General features: G+C 35.1%; 1 protein-coding gene across 6 annotated transcripts in view; it reads left to right on the top strand.

Annotated features, from left to right (window-relative positions):
- The window catches only part of GOLGA4 (golgin A4), a 126,916-nt gene extending 106,681 nt beyond the window's left edge, over nucleotides 1-20,235 (top strand). For 5 of the 6 annotated variants that reach the window (XM_077865829.1, XM_077865826.1, XM_077865828.1 and 2 more), the window contains 4 exons: nucleotides 2,968-3,071; nucleotides 8,117-8,203; nucleotides 16,863-16,925; nucleotides 19,533-20,235. In XM_077865829.1, coding sequence (XP_077721955.1) covers nucleotides 2,968-3,071; nucleotides 8,117-8,203; nucleotides 16,863-16,892 — 221 coding nt within the window. In that variant the 3' untranslated portion in view covers nucleotides 16,893-16,925; nucleotides 19,533-20,235. The remainder of the gene's footprint in view (nucleotides 1-2,967; nucleotides 3,072-8,116; nucleotides 8,204-16,862; nucleotides 16,926-19,532) is intronic. The other variant, XM_077865827.1, reaches the window with a different exon arrangement.
- The last annotated feature ends 1,340 nt before the right edge of the window (nucleotides 20,236-21,575 follow it).

Here is a 21,575-nt window from a genome sequence, read left to right as displayed (position 1 = left end):
TTGAATTATTCTGTAAATACAAACATTTCCATGCTATCTATGTGGTTACCTTGAGGTATAGCTCATACAGGGAAAACCATGGTAAATTCTATTTACCTGATTTAGTTATTCCATATTTTTGAGAGTCTGTTTTAGCACCTGCAGTCTGTTCCAGCGATGGATTTGTCTGTGCCTGCTCTAACACTTCACTCTGTTAATTATGATGACTTCATAGCCTGTCTTGCTGTTTAGTTGGGGAACACCTCCCACTTTATTTTTAAGAATGTCTTAGCTCTTCTTAGCTCTTTGAATGTCTATTTAAATTTTAGAATTGGATTGTCAAATTACACTCATAACACACACCCAGACCTAAGAGGATTTTGATTAAGATTGCATTGAACTTACAGAAAAATTGAAGAGAATTGGCACATTGTGGTACTGAGTCTCCAAACCATAATCATGATATCTTTTAGCATTTATTTAAGTCTTTTAAAATTTCTGTCCATAATGTTTATTGTTCTGAGCAGTATTCTTGTACCTCTTTTATTACATTTATTCATAGGTGTAATTGTAAATGTAAAATTGGTTTATTTTCCAATATATGTACAATTTTGAAGAAAATGTGAACAAGTCTGCTTTTAACTAAAATTATTTGTAATACACTTAGTTGATTACAATTGTGTTAAGTACAGATAAATGGATATTCCAATTATACATTTTGGAATGGGGCCTGGGTAAAATATTGTATTAAAAATGCTGAATAGTACTCAGGTAAAATTATTTGGAAAGACTCACAAGAAGACAATTTGGCAAGCATCTTTATTTGAATGATAACTAATATCCACTCTTACTGCGTAAAACCCAAAGTAAGAATTATAAGAAGAGGAAGCAGTTTCTTTTATATGCCACTGCTAGGGAGAAGACAAGAAAGAGGCACATGCAATGAAAAGCAGTATTAATTACTTATCTAGGAAAATGGCTATACATAAGTAATCTACATGTTTATAATAATGAAATCAAGTATTTTCTGAAAAGTGTACAGCATTGCAAACTCTTGTATTTTGCATCAATCTACAGGAATGAAACACTTAAGTATGATATATAGATAAGAAGTGTTTGAAAAGGAAATAGTGCATCATCATTATTTAGTGTGGTTGCTCTGTATTTGCAAAGTGTGATTTAAAAGAATCGTGACTTTAAAAGTGTACACGTTTAAAAAATGAAATATTCCAAACTTACGAATGCATGCAAAGTATCAAGTGTGAAGACTAGTTAACACCTATGAATTCACCACTTAGAATATTGTCAGTGCTCCTTGTGCTGCTCTTCAGTCTCCTGTATCTCTATTGTCTCCCATGCTACAGTGTACATGTGGCTCCATAAAATAATTGACTTTATTGTTTTAGATGTTTTGGGCTACATAGAAATGATATCATACTGTCTGTTTTCTGCCTATTCTTGCCTTTTTTTCACCTAGCATTATGATTTTGAATTTCATTCTAGTGTGTGTTTAGCTATAACTATTTTGAATGCTGAATTTAATAATAATTATATGTTTATACCCTATTTTATTTATTCTCTTGTTGGTAGACCTTTGAATTGCCTCAGTTTTGCTTTTATAAACATTGTAACTGTGAACATTGACTTCTGGTATATATGTGAAGCATTTCAGGATGTATTGGTAGGAATTGAATTTTTGCATCATAGAATATGCTTGTCTTCCACTTTATGAAGTTTTGCAAAGTAATGCCAAGTTGTTGTCTATAGATGTTGTATCTGTTCGTATTCTACGAGCATTGCACAGGCATATCTATTATTCTACATACTCACCAGTGCTTGGTATTATCTGACTTTTAGGATTTTACTAATCTCATATGTTTAAATAATACTCCATGAGGTTTCATTTGTTTCTTTCTTTTTACTGAACAAATGGTGGTTTAAATTCTATGCCAAAAGAAATGTAAAGTTACAATGAAAGGCCACTTTCAACTTTGGCATTTAGAGGGTCACATGCTGTTCATAGTCTTATAATGGAAACCTTATTGTATTATCCTGCTGCACAGTGTGATTTCCTATTATTCAGTTTTTTAAAAATCCAGGGTTACCAAGGTATAAATTTACACATAATAATATTTAGTGTGATTTCGTATACCTGAACTATATTTATTGTTTACTTTTAGGCTAACATGGGGCTTGGTTAACAAACGGAGTTTAACTTTTTATGACAGGCTTTAAGATGTTGAACCAAAATATTTGAAAACCACTAAAATGGCATTAATATTTCATGTGTTTTCAAATTATTTGATCTGTTCTGTATCTCCAAAGAGGTTTGAAAACTTGATTTAAACTTAAGTGCTTTTAGGTTTGTAATACTAGAAAAACTAGAATTCTGTTCTTTTTTTTTAAAAAAAAAAAGATTTTATTTATTTACTCATGAGAGACCCAGAGAGGCAGAGACATAGACAGAGGGAGAAACAGGCTCCACGCAGGGAGCCCAACGTGGGACTCAATCCAGGGTCTCCAGGATCGTGCCCTGGGCTGAAGGCGGCGCTAAACCGCTGAGCCACCTGGGCTGGCCTAGAGTTCTGTTCTAAGATACTGAGTTCTTAATAAATAAAAATGATTGTTAACTTTAGTCATTGTGGAATATCTGAAGCCAACCACATAATATTGAGGAGAGAAATACGAGTTTTAAGGAGTCTTTATATGCTCTAAGTACATATAGTCTTTTTAAATTGCCATGTCAAAAGGAGAAGGAAAGATGTGAGAAATAAAATTGCTATAATAATTCATATTTTCTCTTCCAATGGAAAAATACCAATTGGAATGCTTTGTGTATGTATGTACAATACTATACAGTACAATATAATTAATGCAAGAGTGATGCCTCTCTTTATTCCTTTGATTGTTCTTTAGTTTGGTGTCTAAGTAATAAGTAGCTTATCTGACTTTTCTTTACAATTTGATCTGAGTTTTTTTATTTGACAGGTGGCAATTTGTACCATACTGATGTCTCGCTCTTTGGAGAACCTACCGAATTTGAGTATTTGCGAAAAGTGCTTTTTGAGTATATGATGGGTCGTGAGACTAAGGTATAAATCATTTCTGGTGATTTGGCATGTAGCTTAATTTAAAAGGAAATGTGCCCACTTTTAATACTTTTATACACATGCATATTTTTACTGTTAGACTATACGTGTTAATAGTTGACAATAGGCTATTGTGTTATTGTTCATAGATTATAAAATGAATTGCTTATATTTGTTACAGTTATAAAATATTAATAAAAATACTGTCGGGTGATGCTAAGTACTGAAAGTTGAAATTTCATGAACTTAATACTTTGTGAAATGTTGCTATTTTTATTTTTGACTTCAAATTAAAGTGAGGATAAAAGATTTCATTTTCATGGAAACGTTAGGGTAATGCAGAAATATTGGTAATGGTCATAATTAAGAAGTAAGTAGTAGACTACATAATTAAGTAGTCACTTAGGGATATTTAGAAATATTTTAGTCACTGTAAGAAAATAATTCCTGTACATATGGAATATTGATCATTAAAATTACCACATCGTATAAGTAATAGTACTTGGCTAAATTTGTTTTCTGAAATATTACATTTATTGTAAGGTTCTTGAGTGTGTAAGTCTTGTCTCTTCTTGTTTGTATTCCCTGCAGTGCTTTTAAAAGAGCCTTATACTGGATTTTTTATAAATGTACCTTGAATTGAATATATTTCAGGAAATTCATGATCCTTTCTCAAAATTTTTCATTTAAAGCAATTTTTCTGACATTGCTTCAACTTTTTCCCTTCATAAACTTTTACATTGTCCATATACTTTGGCTAAGAATGGGATCATGAAATTAAAAAAAAAAAAAGAATGGATCATGAGTTTTCCATTTTTAGAAGCAATCAGTGTTTTAATTTATAGGTCTTTGGAGGTTACTAAGTCAGAGTGCTAATAAGCCAGTTCAGGGATTAATTTGGCAGATACATTTATTTATTTTTTACTTTTTTTAAAGATTATTTATTTATTTATTCATGAGAGACACAGAGAGAGAGAGGCAGAGACATAGGCAGAGGGAGAAAAAGGCTCCATGCAGGAGCCTGATGTGGGACTCCATCCCAGGTCTCCAGGAACACACCCCCAGCTGAAGGTGGCGCTAAACTGCGGAGCCACCAGGGCTGCCCAGGCAGATACATTTAAAGCCTAAAAAGTAAGGGCATAAGAAAATCTCTTAAAAGAATGTTACAAATTTATGGATTATAGATTTAGCTAAACTCTAGGAATTATAGGAATATCAGTTGTTTGAATCTTTAATATCTATAGAAATCTCATTTCATTGTATTAAATGACTTCAAATTAAAGTAACATCTTGGGGATCCCTGGATTGCTCAGAGGTTTAGCGCCTACCTTCCCGCCAGGGGTGTGGTCCTGGAGTCCCGGGATCGAGTCCCACATCAGGCTCCCTGCATGGGGCCTGCTTCTCCCTCTACCTGTGTCTCTGCCTCTCTCTCTCTCTGCATCTCTCATGAATAAATAAAAAAATTAAAAGAAAAATAAAGTAACATCATGTGGATCCTGAACATGTAACAGAGGAGGGGTATATTAATTCATAGTAATTCAGTATTTTTTTCTTAAAGGACTTCTTTTTTTAAATTCAAAAAATACCTAATGCTGATTTTCTCCTTATTTTTTTTAAAAACCAAGCTAATGAAATATAACTATCTCTTATTAAGTCATTATTGGATAGTAGCCTATATTTGCAGTGGGGTAAATAATTTAATGTTACCTTGTTATTGCAGGGAAGGGAGAAGGGTGTGTCTTAAAAAAAAGCTGCTCAGAACTTTAGCTATACTGATTCATTTCTGAATCTAAAGCTGTGATCCAGTGTTGCTAAATAAATTACGTAATCTTTTCTTGGTCTGTGACGTGAAGAGATGACTGCCTCAAACTGTGTCTTCTGGAGGTTGCAAACTGTGGGGGATGAGATCTCTACAAAGTTTGAATCCTCTTGAAGAAAGACCCAGCACAAGCATAAGATGTGTTCTGGGGCAGTGTCATTCAGCCAAGTGCAAACTTGTGCTTTCAGGGTTGTGCAGTTAGTTTTAGGCTATGACTTACAAAACAGCTGGAAGGGGTAACCTCAGGGCATAGGCAGCCCGTCTAATACTTGATTCGGAGTCTATGTGATGGAGTGGTCTCTCTGGTCTTTTATCTTCAGCATTTAATGCATCTGGTTACTACAAATGACTAGTCTGTCATCCTACCATCACATTTTACAGATAAATGTAGAAAATCGGTAGCAGATACTCAGCTTAATTTACTTCTTATTTATTGAGCACTTGCTACAGGTGGCCCATTGTATATCACCATGGTGGGGAGGAAGATGAAATTTGACACTATCTCTAATTTATTTTTTTTACACTCTCCCTAATTCTAAGGAGTTAAGAAAAGTGGAGCTGTTTGCAGTTAAGCATGATACAGAATGTCGTCAGGTTGTTAAAAGAGGCACAGAGTTCTCCTGTTTACTTGTGGGAAGGTCAAGGAGGACATTGTAGAGAAGCACATGTATCTGCTGGGCTTTAAAGCTAGGTCAGGGGTATATGGGGGTGGTTAGATTTTAATAGATGAAATCAGATGGGAGGGAAAGCCTAGACAGAAAGGCCAAGGCAGGAAATTGAGTGTGGGTTTTGGAATGACAAGTAGTCTGGTCCAACTAAAACACTGGATCTGTGGGAGAAGTGACTCCCTTTAGGGCTGCACAGAGTGTGGAGGGCATGGAATGTTTTTAGAGTTTTAACACTAGATATTGGGATAGTTAGCCCTTGAGCAGAGATTGACAAGATCAGAGCTGGTTTTAGACATATCTTTTACTGATTTGGTTAATATCTATACATTGACAGAGAATTTGAAATGGAGACTAGGTTTTGGTTTTTGAGTGAGCCAAAGTATATTGTGGCCCTTGTGATTTGATCCTAATCTAGAGTTGTATCTTGCCCAGCAGGATATGTATGTCATCCCACCTGTGTTTCTTCATCTGCTTTTACACATGGTGTTCCTTATTTTATGAGGCAGATGATTTATTTAAGAAGAGCACATGTAGAACACATGTTCTTATAGTATGAAGCTAAGGAAATGTCCTTTCTTTCTTCTTTCACTTTCTTTTTCTTGGGTTTTTGATCCTCCATGCTAAAATCAGCCTATTCTCCTTTTCAGTAGAAAGTGTTTCTCATCCTAATCTTTATCAAAGCTTCTCCCTAAAGAAAACCTGGCAGGAGATGCCACCTCTAAACCAGGTAGCTCATTTGAACTTTTTTCCTTACTTCCCAGGGCCTGAGTATATTGTATGTAGAATAGACAGTCTGAGTTCTTTCCCAAGATCTGGCAAAGAGCCTGGGCTTCTCCATTTAAGTTTCCTGGCAAGAGAGGGAAGAGCTTTAAGTCTTTACTGGGTAATCTGCCGCAAATTCAGAGTCACTGATGAATTTAGAGGTGGGTTTCTCATTGTCTAGAAATGTGAAGAGACAACTAGGAATAGTTTGGGGTTTTCTTGACAGACATGCTTGTGTGTGCATGTATGTGGTTTCATAGTGAATATAAATGGACTTTTGGGTACTTTTAACCTTGCAAGCTATTGAAATTAATTCCTAAAAACAGTCTTCATAGATAGTATACCAAAAAAGCAAAAAATTGCTTCTGAGTGTTAATGAAAAGAATACTGAAATAGTCACTACTTCATATTTCTCTTGTCATTTCATGCCACATATGCTTAGTTTCTAGACCAGTTTAGCATGGAAGATTCTATCTAGGCAATACAATTTAAAGGATGAGGGTTTTGTAAAATGCCTTAGAATTCTCTAAAAACGACTTTGTTTTAAATGGTATTTTTTTGTTCCTCAAAATGGCAGAGGCAAAGATGAAAGGAGGGAAGGGGGCTGAAATCTTGCGGAGTATGGGGTTTGTGGTTGAAGAACAGTATTAGTGGTTGAAGAACAGTATTAGAAGTATGTCAAGTGACTTAACTAGGCTTAGCACATAATTGGAATTTTAAAAACATTAGTATCTTTCCTTCCTGGAGATAATTATACATATATACATTATATATGATGTGAATTTGTAAAATTTTTGGTTAACTTATTATGTCATCTTTTCCTTAGTGACCTTCTCTAGTCCCTAGCCCTCTCCCCTACACACACACACACACACACACACACACACACACACAGTCTGTGTAACTGAACCAAGAATGTTAGAGTGAGTTCTCCGGGTGACCGTGCAGTCCTCTGTGGGAGTCCTCAGGGGAGAAGCACTAGCACCTGATTTTGTATGTAAGCACTGAACTTGTTAATCCTACTTATTTCGTGAGTGTATCTTATTTCATAAGGTATCTTCTTTCCTCTCTGTCTCCCTCAAAACACCTCATCTTGATACAAAATAGGGAATTTCAACCTTTGAGGAGAATTTTCCACGAGCTTTTGGGTGACAGTCTGACTTACGGTATATTCATTTAGATCTGCACAATTTATGACCTTGTTTTGCAAGCTACCATGTGTAATGTTTTGATTCATCATGTTTTCTACCAAACAAAACATCTTGTGTTTATTTAAGATGTAATTCGTATTTCTATTAGGCTGATGTGCTGCATGTTGTAAAAAATACCTACTAAGCATGTTCATGTTCATGCAGTAGCCCATGTTTATGAGATATATGATGTGATTTAGTTAAAGCTGAACTTGGGAGTATCTAATTCTGATTATATAGAGCATATGTTTGGCAATACATCACTTACTAGATAGATTTCTACAAATAAAAAGCCTTATAAAATGAATGAGTAATAAAGTTTCATCTTAATAAGACAAAGGGCCAAGAACATTAGAACTTTATATAGCTTCATGCTATTGTAATTTCATCTTCTTGAAATAATATCAACCTAGACATTGTGAGGAGTCCTTTTAAATTGAAATTTTAGTGTTGGCTGTTATTTCCTTGACTAATACCTTCACATCATACTTCTTTGGTCGTGGCTTCCATTGAGAGCACTAAAGAATCCCACCAGCAGAACATGTCAGAATGGGGTGAGACTTCATCTGCTTCACTGTCTGTTAGTGATTATCTCTTGTTTTTTTCTAGACCATGGCAAAGGTTATAACCACTGTACTGAAGTTCCCTGATGATCAGACTCAGAAAATTTTGGAAAGAGAAGATGCTCGGCTAATGGTAAGCTTTAAAAGTGGCTACAGATAGAAGACAACTTTATCCCATCTTTTTACATTCTGTTTCATTTACAAAGACTTTGAGTTGTTAAAAGACATTTTAAATGTTTAGTTTTTATTGTACTGTAGCCGAAAAAATGAGAGTGAATCTACATTAAGAAAGTTTAACCAAAGGCAAATATGAATTGGTGTCAAGGAAAGAACAGTCTTCTTCAGTAGCATATATGAGGTTGATATCCATATATGCTGTATATGGGATTTCCAGAACTTGGGCTATTTATGGGAAGTACAAAAAAGGCATTTGTTCTAGTATACCAGTAATAATTTTTAAAACCAGATTATACCATGATGTGAAATGAAACAAACACACATTTCATATACATTTTGCAAAATTATTCCTATGCCGAACTTCTTTTTACTATGGGCCAGTAATTCAGTGGGAAGATCCATTCTAAGTGTGTGTGAAAGTCACACTAAGAGTGTGAAATTTGTGAAGTCTCAGATCTTTCCCCAGCTTTCTTTTTCTGCTTCCTTTTCTTGTCTTACTGGAAGCTTGTGGCACTGTTCACATCCCCCCGCCCCCATTTCTTTACTTGTTTCGTGATCTCAGCACCATTGTTTGCTTCTCTCTCCTCACTAAAGCAAGCAAAGATCTTTTCCTTTATGATGAATTAGTCTATGTCCAAGTATCTCCCATAAGAAAGACTAAGTCAATAAATAATCACCTCTCTAAGCATCTGATCTAGCAGAGTATGTCTCTTATTACAACAGTTCTTGCTTATCTTAAGCCCCAGTCTTCCTGTAGTGGTTACCAATTTGTTCTGGTCTAACCCATGAAACTCAACCAAAAATCTGTTGATGGCCTGAGTGGAGGACTTTTTTCCAGGCCAGACACCCCACATTTGTCAGCCATTTCTTTTTTTTTTTTTTTTTTTTTCTAGAAAAATCTGGGAGGTTTATTTTTCTATCCAAATTCCCACCCATATTTTTTTTGTTTTTTTTTTATTTTTTATTGTTGTTCAATTTACTAACATACAGAATAACCCCCAGTGCCCGTCACCCATGCACCCCCACCCCCCACCCTCCTCCCCTTCCACCACCCCTAGTTCGTTTCCCAGAGTTAGGAGTCTTTATGTTCTGTCTCCCTTTCTGATATTTCCCACACATTTCTTCCCCCTTCCCTTATATTCCCTTTCACTATTATTTATATTCCCCAAATGAATGAGAACATATAATGTTTGTCCTTCTCCGACTGACTTACTTCACTCAGCATAATACCCTCCAGTTCCATCCACGTTGAAGCAAATGGTGGGTATTTGTCATTTCTAATAGCTGAGTAATATTCCATTGTATACATAAACCACATCTTCTTTATCCATTCATCTTTCGTTGGACACCGAGGCTCCTTCCACAGTTTGGCTATCGTGGCCATTGCTGCTATAAACATCGGGGTGCAGGTGTCCCGGCGTTTCACTGCATCTGTATCTTTGGGGTAAATCCCCAGCAGTGCAATTGCTGGGTCGTAGGGCAGGTCTATTTTTAACTGTTTGAGGAACCTCCACACAGTTTTCCAGAGTGGCTGCACCAGTTCACATTCCCACCAACAGTGTATGAGGGTTCCCTTTTCTCCACATCCTCTCCAACATTTGTGGTTTCCTGCCTTGTTAATTTTCCCCATTCTCGCTGGTGTGAGGTGGTATCTCATTGTGGTTTTGATTTGTATTTCCCTGATGGCAAGTGATGCGGAGCATTTTCTCATGTGCATGTTGGCCATGTCTATGTCTTCCTCTGTGAGATTTCTGTTCATGTCTTTTGCCCATTTCATGATTGGATTGTTTGTTTCTTTGGTGTTGAGTTTAATAAGTTCTTTATAGATCTTGGAAACTAGCCCTTTATCTGATATGTCATTTGCAAATATCTTCTCCCATTCTGTAGGTTGTCTTTGAGTTTTGTTGACTGTATCCTTTGCTGTGCAAAAGCTTCTTATCTTGATTAAGTCCCAATAGTTCATTTTTGCTTTTGTTTCTTTTGCCTTCGTGGATGTATCTTGCAAGAAGTTACTATGGCCGAGTTCAAAAAGGGTGTTGCCTGTGTTCTTCTCTAGGATTTTGATGGAATCTTGTCTCACATTTAGATCTTTCATCCATTTTGAGTTTATCTTTGTGTATGGTGAAAGAGAGTGGTCTAGTTTCATTCTTCTGCATGTGGATGTCCAATTTTCCCAGCACCATTTATTGAAGAGACTGTCTTTCTTCCAATGGATAGTCTTTCCTCCTTTATCGAATATTAGTTGCCCATAAAGTTCAGGGTCCACTTCTGGATTCTCTATTCTGTTCCACTGATCTATGTGTCTGTTTTTGTGCCAGTACCACACTGTCTTGATGACCACAGCTTTGTAGTACAACCTGAAATCTGGCATTGTGATGCCCCCAGATACGGTTTTCTTTTTTAAAATTCCCCTGGCTATTCGGGGTCTTTTCTGATTCCACACAAATCTTAAAATAATTTGTTCTAACTCTCTGAAGAAAGTCCATGGTATTTTGATAGGGATTGCATTAAACGTGTATATTGCCCTGGGTAACATTGACATTTTCACAATATTAATTCTGCCAATCCATGAGCATGGAATATTTTTCCATCTCTTTGTGTCTTCCTCAATTTCTTTCAGAAGTGTTCTATAGTTTTGAGGGTATAGATCCTTTACATCTTTGGTTAGGTTTATCCCTAGGTATCTTATGCTTTTGGGTGCAATTGTAAATGGGATTGACTCCTTAATTTCTCTTTCTTCAGTCTCATTGTTAGTGTATAGAAATGCCACTGACTTCTGGGCATTGATTTTGTATCCTGCCACGCTACCGAATTGCTGTATGAGTTCTAGCAATCTTGGGGTGGAGACTTTTGGGTTTTCTATGTAGAGTAGTGTAGGGATAGAGGGAGCATTCCTCGACATCTTAAAAGCCATCTATGAAAAGCCCACAGCAAATATCATTCTCAATGGGGAAGCACTGGGAGCCTTTCCCCTAAGATCAGGAACAAGACAGGGATGTCCACTCTCACCACTGCTGTTCAACATAGTACTGGAAGTCCTAGCCTCAGCAATCAGACAACAAAAAGACATTAAAGGCATTCAAATTGGCAAAGAAGAAGTCAAACTCTCCCTCTTCGCCGATGACATGATACTCTACATTGTCAGCCATTTCTTTCTTTTATTTCCTTTATCCTTTCCCTTCCTTCCCCCTTCCCTCCCCTCCCCTTCCCTTTTCCCCATTTTATTTATTTTCTTTTTAAGTAAGTGCCATGCACAAAGTGGAGCTTAAGCTCATAGCCCTGAGATCAAAAGTTGCATCCTAGAGCACCTGGCTGGCTTAGTTGGTAGGGCATGTGACTCAATCTCAATGTCTGTGCTGGGCGTGGAGCATACTTACAATAAAGAAAAGAAAAGAGTTGCATCTCTAACAACTGAGCCAGCCAGATGTGATGTCTCTCTCCTCTGACGCATTGCGCAGTGCCAGTCATGAAAGATCCCAGTGCTTTAGGCACATCCTGACCTCCTCTTCCTTGCTTTCTCTAAAGTCATCCCAGCATCTCTGACCTTTGTCCCAGTACTCCATTGCATATTGTATCATATACCTGTTATATAGTTTCTGAGACAGTTGGAATTATTTTGTTTTTTTGGAAAGCATTCCTCCCTGTATCTAATGGCTTAAAAAATATTGTTATACCTTTGTAGTTATTTCTAGTGATAAGTATTTTTTATAGGAAGTGTATCACTATAATGTATGCCCTTCATCAATAGAATGTTGTTTAAAGTTATAGCAAACATTAATTCTAAAACCACGTAGTTACTTAGAGTACTTTTCCTCCTCACTGAATAAAACAGCTGTGTCTTTGTGAAAATAAAATATTCCAGTGCAATTGGAACCTGTCGACATGATTCTGTCATTATGGCCCAGTTTAAGAAAATATTTTTAAATGATCTAATATACCTTTGTTCATTCTCCCATGGCCTCTTTATCATCTTGATGTTGGGGTATGCCAAACTCTCCTCTTACTGTTGAGCTACACTTCATCAGGATTTGCTTTACAGTTCAGATTCATCCTAAATCGTGGCTTTAGCAATATGATGGGAGATATACCTTTATCCCATACACACGTTCAGTCTTAGATTGGTTTGCCTTGAAGGAAATGAATTGAACTGAATGTGTAAATAGTGAACCATGTAAAGAAAAACCTTTTAAAGCAGATGGATTTTTTTCTTTTTGAGTTTAACCAAAAAGAAATCTTTGAAAAACATTACACTCTTTATTCCTGAATAAAGTGGTATTCATTCTAGATAGGGATGAAATGGTAACTGTTCATTCCTTCCTGAAAGAATCCTCCCTTGTCCCAGAGGTTGACCTGTCTAGGTGGAAAGTCCCGCTCTTTCCTCTACTACTTCAAACAGAGTCTTATCCATCATTAATTAGCTTTTGCTTAATGAATGAGTTCAGTCAGCAGTCAACCTATTCTTCCCTTTGTTGTGGCAAGAATAGGAAAATTGAAGACATGGAAGATAATGGTTGTTGATGTTATGGGAGCCTTTAATTTTAGGGGGAAGAGGTAGCACTCATTCATCATGCACAAATAAAAGATATGTCTAAGTAAGGTAATTCAAATAATAAAAATAGATGCTTAGGAAATACGAAATAACTTATAATGAGCATAAGTGAGGCCCAGTGATGGCTTATAAGTCAGTTTGAGTCACTTCTTATTGGTTTGACATTCTTGGTACTTGCGAGTGATTCATGATTGTTTTTACATTTGATGAAAAATTAAGATTGTTGTTGATTGAGAAAGTTGAATCAATAGACACATTTGCCTTTATGATTGCTATCATTCCCAAAATGAGCAATAAGAATCCTTGTCTTTGAACAAGTCTTTTGAAATTACAACTTATTTCTTATCCCCTTCCAATGACTTGTAGCTGATAGAACAAAACACTTCAAAAAAGAATGACTTCTATTTTTCTAATACAAAGGTAAGATATCCATGAGGAAGATATTTGTATCTTTTCAATTTAAATATATAAAATATCTTCCCAATAAAAAGATAGACAACTGTATAGAAAGCAGGCTTTTTTAGGAGTTTATTAAATGACATTAGCTTTAAATGTGTGTTACAGATGGATCTTTTCTATAATTTATTATAAATGTGGAGCTACAGTTACCTTTGTATTCAAAATCAGAAACCTTTTTATTTTAGGTTTGGAGACTGAAAAGCTGGCAAAAGTAAACCGAAACCAACCCAAAACAGTACCAAGCTGCCTTTCCATCCATTAATTTTGGGGGTGCTTGAGAGAGAGTGTGGGCTGCGCATTGTCCTGACAGTGTGCAGCCATGCTAGTGTTTGCACTATTCAGCAGGTATTGTAGGAGGAATGCAGTCTGAAACTTTGCTTTGTGACTCTGATGATTATGTATTTGCTTTTTGGCATTGATCAAAAAATTACCATGACTGCTAATAAGGTATTTCTCAATATGTCCCCTTTTTTACTTTACCTCCCTTCCTCTCAGTGAATTTTACACTCTGTATTTGAAAACCCCATTATAGAATGCAACAGTTATTAATAAGTGGTTTCAGAATTTAACCTAATTTTAAGGTTATATTTCATGGATGAGAAATTGTTATCTGTCAAGATTAAATTGTACAGCATAATTAAATTCTGGTAAATTTGAGGGCTGTGATGTGTAGAAAATGAATCCTAGTCTTTCATTAACAAATCTCAAAACCTCTGTTTCTTAACAAAATAAACATCACCTTGTTAGGGCTGTCAGAAGACCCAAGTATAGTACCTGCACTGGGTTTCTGAGATGATGGTAGGGTTTGCAAGGATGATCACTTAGCGACCATGTAGCAATGTGTGTGTGTGTACAAATAGTATTTCCAAGAGAAGAAGAGTTAGAATGGTCAGTTAATATTAATGTGTGTAAGATCAGTCATTAAAGATGTCAGGAGGACAGTCAGGTCATTTCACAGGCATGATACCAGCTCAGAAAATGTCCCCGTGTCCATTCCAACCTCTCAAAGTACCAGCCATAAGCAGCAGTACTGTGGTGAGAGCCTAGATCTCGCCAGCCCAACCCAGCTGGACTTTGAGCAAGCCCTTTCCATGTTTCTCGCTGGTAAAATGACTGTGGGATTATTCTATTCCTAAGATTTCTTTCCTTCTAAAGTTCTGAATTACTTGTAGATTTTAAAGTTTTAGATTTGTTTCAAGTGGGAAAAAATTGCCTTATGTACAACAGGTGCAAATTAAAAAGAAAATGCACATAACACTTTTTTTTTTTTTTAAGATTTTATTTATTTATTCATGAGAGGCACAGAGAGAGGCAGAGACACAGACAGGCTCCATGCAGGAAGCCTGATGTGGGATTCAATCCCAGAACTCCAGGATCACGCCCTGGGCTGAAGGCAGACACTTAACTGCTGAGCCACCCAGGCATCCCCAAACACACTTTTTGTGTGTGTGAGAACAGAATTACAGCTGAACAGTAATTTCAGCTTACTGTGCCTGATATTTCGTTTTGTGATGGTTCAGGCAATTTAGTTGTCCAGAGTAGACTGAATATTTGAGTAGCAGGATGGGAACAAGAGTGAATACAAAAGTCTTTGACTTGTCTAATTATTTTTTGCTGAATTAAACTGCCTTACAAGTACACCATCAGATTTTTCTTTTAAAGGAGAGTGTTATTATTTAGGATAATTTTATTAAGAAAGTTTATTTCAATCAGGTGCTAAATCATCTCTTGGAATTGAAAGGTTCTTTTGTTATATAGACATCTCTTTGAAAAAGTGTTCTTAGAAATACATTTTTCCTTTAAGGTACTCGCAAACTGAATGACATGTTTCACCTAGATAGCTGTTTTTCTTGACTCCGTTGAAGGAAAAATTTTCTCTTCCATTGAAGATTTCATCCCCATCCACTCTTGTTATTTTTAAAAATTGATTTTCTGTTGACTTTGTTTTTGCTTTTCTTTCACATTGATTCTTTGTGTTGTGTCAAGTTCTTGACCAGTTTTTGCCCTCAAACAGTCTTGTACTTAAGTTGATGTTTCTCACTTTTCTCCCTTTGGCTAGAATTTTAAGAATCTCCTCTGAGTTAATAAATCATCCAAGCTTTTCTGCATTATTAGATACAAAACTTTGCTATCCCAGAAGAGGCTTGCCTTTGCCTTTACATGGGCTCAGTAGATGCATGGAAGGTGGATCAGGAAACAGATGCAAATAGATACTGATGCAGAGTGAAAAATACTGTACAGATAAAGTACATATTTGTTGTCTCAAGTGGTTTTTACTCTTGATTTTGTTAGAATTACATAGTATATGATCATTGCAAAAGAAAACATTGCAAACAATTCAGAATCATATTACATAGAGAGGGAGACCTTCGAGTTTACAGCCTCCCAACGCTGTAACGCTGATAACACCATGCCATGTAACTATTGTAACTATCTTTGTTAATAGTTTGGTGAATATCCCCAGCTTTCTAAGCTTTATAAATATATATTTATAATATGTTTTTAATCACTTAAGTATTCTATAAAAATGGCAGAATGCAACAGCTTGCTTTTTTTACTTAACATATTTTTACTTTATTCTACTTCATTACAAATTAATGTACCTTATTCTTTCTACTGGCTGATTTTATGATTATATGGATCATTTAGTCCTACATTTAGTTCACCAATTTCCTATTGATGGATACTTAGGCTGTTTCCAGTTTTTCAATATTTACAAGCATAGACACAGGGAGCATCCATATATGTATACTTTGCATGTTTCTGCAAGTTTCTCAATAGGATATTGACCTTATTGTGTTGTATGTGTTGCAAATGTTATTTTCTAGTCTGTCTTTTGATTTTGCTGCTTATTAACTGCACCATTAAATATAAAAGATAAGTAAAATGATTCTTCTGATGTTGGTCACACTAAGAATAGACTCAGATTTTATTAATAATCCCTCCTTTTTTTACTGATGCTCTTTTAAAGCAAACCAGAAAGCTATTTAATAATCTTAGATTATGACCATTTTAGATAGGACAAAGAATTTATTTAAAGAAGGTTGTTACAGTAAAAACTATGCTTGAGATTGAGTCCCCTTGAACGGAAATTTCGATTTGAGTCATCATTCCTGAACTTAATCCTGATATAAGAGAATTATTCAGTGATAAAACTGACATGTATTAGGAATAACAGTTCAGCATATAGATATAGTGTATTCATATTCATCAACATTTTCCCCTGAATTTTTGTTGCTAAATTGAGATTATATGAATCAAATTGTAATGTGGACTTTAATGGAATTATGAGAGAACTCTTTTTATAAAGAAATAATTATACCCAGTTAATCTATTCTATAAATATTTGAAATGTGAAGTATCTTTATGTTGTTTAAATTTTTTAAGTAAAGTTGCAAATGAAAGCTACATAATGCTATATTTACTTAGGATGGGAGGGAGTTGTTACAGATTCCTTATACTTTGTACTCCCTTGATTTGGGGGAGAGTTGAGAAGTTTTAAAGTACATTATGTTTAATCCTTTGAAATTCATATACACATATAATCTCTGTGTTATATTAAGTCTTAAAACTAACCCAATAAGCTTTTTTTCTTCCTGGCTTGTAGTATACTTCACCTCGCAGTGGTATCTTCTGAGTAAACCATCAGTCTGTGCTTAGTTAGCATGTGGTGAGTGAAGAATAATGTCTTGTGTCTTTTGTGCGAAAATCAAATGTATTGCATGATACTAACCATTACACTGGAATTCTTTTGCTCTTTTCTTTAATGAATACATGATTATGCTATGGGTTAATATAGGTATTTTCTGTAATTCTGTTTTATAGATTAATAATATATAGATAATCACTACCACCAGTAAAAGTTATATAATTTTTAGGAAATTTTACTTCTTTCAATAGCAATTGAAAGTTTTAAAATTACTCTTTGAAATTTTATTAAATAAAAAAAATTATCTATTTTATAATCTTTTTTGTTTTTAATTCCCAAGGATAGTCTTGGAAATTAATAGAAATTGTGAGAGAGAAATGAAAAATCATTTTCTAGGAGGAAAAGTCATTCTCAAGATAGAGATATTTCCAGATAGAAATGAAAAATCATTTTCTAGATATATTTCACAGAATCAGAATTTAAGATATTGTAAGGTCTACTTATCAAGGCCAGTCTGAAATAATGAAAACTAGTAAAGGTGACTTTAAAATAAATGCAATTTTATTACTTCCTGGGATCATACGGTATACCAGGCTAACATCTGTCCTGAGGAGACCGTTAGGCAGCCTGCTTTGATTGAATGCGGCTATTTGTAGTTAGCATATTGTTACTAGGAAGTGAAGGCATCTCAACTGTTTGGACAGTTGATCACCATTTAAACACCCCTGCTATTGCCTCCAAGTATTAGTCACGGTAGTGGCTTAACTTGGCACCCCCTAATATTTAGGGTACATCTTTACCTCAGACTTTTCTGCAATTTTTACAAATGCCAAATAAGCTGCAGTGCAATTAATAGAGCTTAATCAAATTAAAATCAAAATTTTCTGTGGTTGTTAATTCAGTGGTATTCAGCTAATGGTATCAAGGTTTAAAATGCTAATATACAGCTTTTCTTTTTTAACCTTTTAGCTTTAAAAATCATTTAGGCCTACATTTGAGTCTCATTTTTATTTTATTGTATATCAGTTAACCTGCCTTACCTATTATCTAAAACTTCTTTAGTCTTGTAAGTCCCTTAGCATTTTCCTTTTTTTATGGTATTATAAATACTGCGTCATGTTTATCATTGTATCATTTAAATACTATCATTTATCACTGGAAGTGTATACTACGCAGCATTTCTATTGACTAATTGACTATCTCTTCAACTTTTATTTCGAAAAATTTCAAACATAAGATTTGCAAAAATAGTGCAGTGAACACCTATATATCCTTCATCTATATTCACCAATTCTTAATCTTTTGCAAAATTTTCTCACTTGCTCTTTCTCTCCATATATATCTTCCCATCTGTAACATTTGACCATTGCTTGCAAACACTTGTACTTGCCAGCATTTGACAATTACTTGCAAATATAAATAAATACTTTAGGAAAGATCTTTAAGAACAAGGGCATTTTCCTACAAATTATCACTCTCATGAAATTTAATATTAATATAAAACTATTGTCTAGTATAGTAAATATTCATATTTTTCCAGTGTTTCAAATAATATGTTTCATGATTTTTTTAAAATTCCAGAATCCACTAAGTGATTGCACATTGCACGTCATCGTCATGTTTCTGTAGTTTCTTTTAAACTTGAAAAGCTCTCCCGAGTTTTTTTTTTTGTCTTTCATGACATTGACATTGTGCAGCATTATTGAATCATGCATGAATTTCTTTTCCTACAACAGCACAAGCTAAAGTTTCAAAATAATAACTGACACAGGAATTTAAATAGGACAGATCTTTTTTTCATCTTCTCTAGGTTTCTAGGACCAATATGATTGTTGAGCAAGTTTTATAAATAATACTCTACTGGGAATACATCATGAGAACCAGTGATTTATATTTTTCACTTATAAATTGAGAAGACTCTAACACTTTACATTAAATATGTATAAAAAGTTTATTTCTATTAATCTTATTTGTAATTTATTTTTGTAGTATTTTAACTTAATTTGGTTACTGGCTTTTAGCATTCTAATCAGAGAAACCTTATTAAGAATCAGTCATTTGCATCATTTCTCTTAGCATTTTAAGTGGTTTTTTGGAGTTTGGGGTTTTTTGTTTGTTTTACATTTTAGGTTTTTAAAAATTGAGTTTGTAAATTTCCGATTAGGCATAGCTTTTTACACCAAAATGCTCTTTGTCCTCTGCTGCCATACATATCATCCTGGGAGCATTGCAATATATAGAAAAATCAACACATTAAAGAAAAGGGAAGACCTCTTTGTTCTCTTTAAGTCTGAATAACTTTTTTTGTGAGGTTTTACCAAGTCAACCTGCTTACTCCTAGCTTCTCCAGGTATGAGCTGGGAGCATTCAGTAAAAGTGAACGGTGATGGTTCCAAAGTCACTGAAACATCTTGTTTTTTTAGGATCACTGACTTATAGGATCTACAAGTCAGATCATTTTAAGAATATTAGTTTTTAGGGAAAAACATTTTTTAGTATTTAATATTTAGAATATTTCTACTTCAATCCTTAGACAATAGAATCAATTTTAATTTGAAAAAAAAACAAATCTTCCAAAATGGGCTTTAAATTTTTTTCTTAATCCTTTTTCCCCTTTTTCTTTTCCAGTCATGGCTCCGATCATCGTCTTGAAGAAACGGGGTGGTGGTGTTGGGCAAGTGTGGAGGACTGTCCATGTTTATGTTTGCCTCTTTGAGAAGCAAGCTGTTATTCAGGGCCCATTATGGAGTTAAAAATCAAGAGAAATCTGACATTGGCCCACAGATATATTGCAGACTGCCTTTCAAATCGATTATATCAGTGGAGAAATGGTGATAGTTGTTTTCTTTTTTGTTGGGAAGAACTTTATGTTGTTTAAAAGATATTTTGAATAACTCAACCTGGCTTACGGGCTCATTTGATGTTCCTTTCTTCCATTCTTTTTGTCCCTCTTTTTAAAGAACTGCTTGCCTTTCCTATTTATTTTTAGGGTGATTTTTTTTTTTTTTTAAAAGACTTGTGCAATACATTTTGAGGTGAAACTTAGTAGATTTTTTCTGATAAATTAGAGCATTTAATTGAGTATTTTATCCAGATTGATTTGTTGAATATTTGCTAAAGACTAGTTCTTTAAGCTATATATATGATAAATCTAAACAGCAGTACCTCATTGTTTACTTAGCTTTTGTACTTATATTTTTCAGAGGAAAAAATACTACTGTAAATTGTAAATAGTCAATATTGTATGCATACTGTATTGTATGCAGATTTGTGACTGTTGGCAATGTCATCTTGGGAGAACAGATAAATAAAGTTTATTTACTATATAAAATTTGTTTACTGTGCTTTTCCTCAGTTGAAATCTATTTCAAGATAGTTAAGAAATATGATGTTTTATCTGAGTGAATATCTTGAGGAACTATTTTCAAGATAGCTAGGTAAATGCGAAACCATTTGGAAAGATTTTTTATGTTTAAAATTAGCAGGACCACAAAAAAAAAAAAAATTTAGCAGGACCACGTTGGAAGAAGTATGGAAACAAAAAATACTTCATGGTGTGTGTTTTAGGAGTCTGCCAACTTGGAGATGCCTGCCGTCTCTGGAGTAGGCCATAATCTGATTCTTTTTAAACTTAATGAGAGAGCATCTTTTGGACAGCAAGAGATGGGAACTGTTGAGAGGATTTCACATGCGCTTTATATTCTAACAAACACATTCAGTATCTAGGTATTAACCTAACCGCTGCCTCAGGGTGGCATCTCAGTTATCCACACAGTGTGGACATTAGCATTGCTAGTGTATCTTATAGTGTGATAAAGAATGGGGAACTCTGAGTGGTAGATGACCTGTGGGTCTTCCTGTATAACCCACAGCTGACTCCTTTGAGTCAGCAGTCCTTTGAGGACTGCTGTTTCAACAAGGGAAGAGGGGCTTCTTACCCGCACACCCTTTTTTAAAAATCAGGATTCACTTAAGGGGCAAAATCTTGTGCCACCGAATGGTCTCTGACAGCAGACATGACTTCTTACTTTTTTAATATATCTTTTCCTAAGGTATAAATCGTAGACTAGTAAAATTTATATACAACTTTCTACTAACTCATTTACGGAAACAAACATATCAAAAAGTATGTAGGGGGTCAACACACTTTTTCTAGAAAGGGTCAGGGTCAGATAGTAAATATTTGCTGCTTTATAGTTCATATAGTCTCTGCCTCAGCACCCCCTGCCCCATCACTGGAGTACAAATACAATCATAGGTAATATATAAATCAATGAGCATAGCTATGTTCCAATAAAACTTCATTTATAAAAGTAGGTGGCAGGCTGGACTTGGCTCGAAGGCTGTGGTTTTCCAACCCCTAAGAAAGTGAACAAGCTGGATCTTAAACATGGAGAAGGGGGAAGAGTGATAATCAGTTAATATCAGGGGTTGCTCATTTTTCCTGAGTGCAGGCAACACAGCCTCTCTTTCAGAACAAGGTACAGCAAATTCATTTCACCTTGATTAAGAATGATGGTGACATTTTCTCAATGACTTGTTCCACCAAGAAGGATAAAGTCTCACATTGTACTCTGTGTCAGGGCCTCAGACCCCCTTCCCTTTGCTTGAAGACCCCCATCCCCCCATAAGTGCCCCTGATTGATGCCCGGGGAAATGATGGAGTTTTCC

Source organism: Canis aureus, chromosome 22 (assembly GCF_053574225.1).
Source record: "Canis aureus isolate CA01 chromosome 22, VMU_Caureus_v.1.0, whole genome shotgun sequence".
Taxonomy (NCBI): Eukaryota; Metazoa; Chordata; class Mammalia; order Carnivora; family Canidae; genus Canis; species Canis aureus.
Note: the sequence above shows the minus strand (reverse complement) of the source record. Positions and strands in the feature narration are given on the sequence as shown.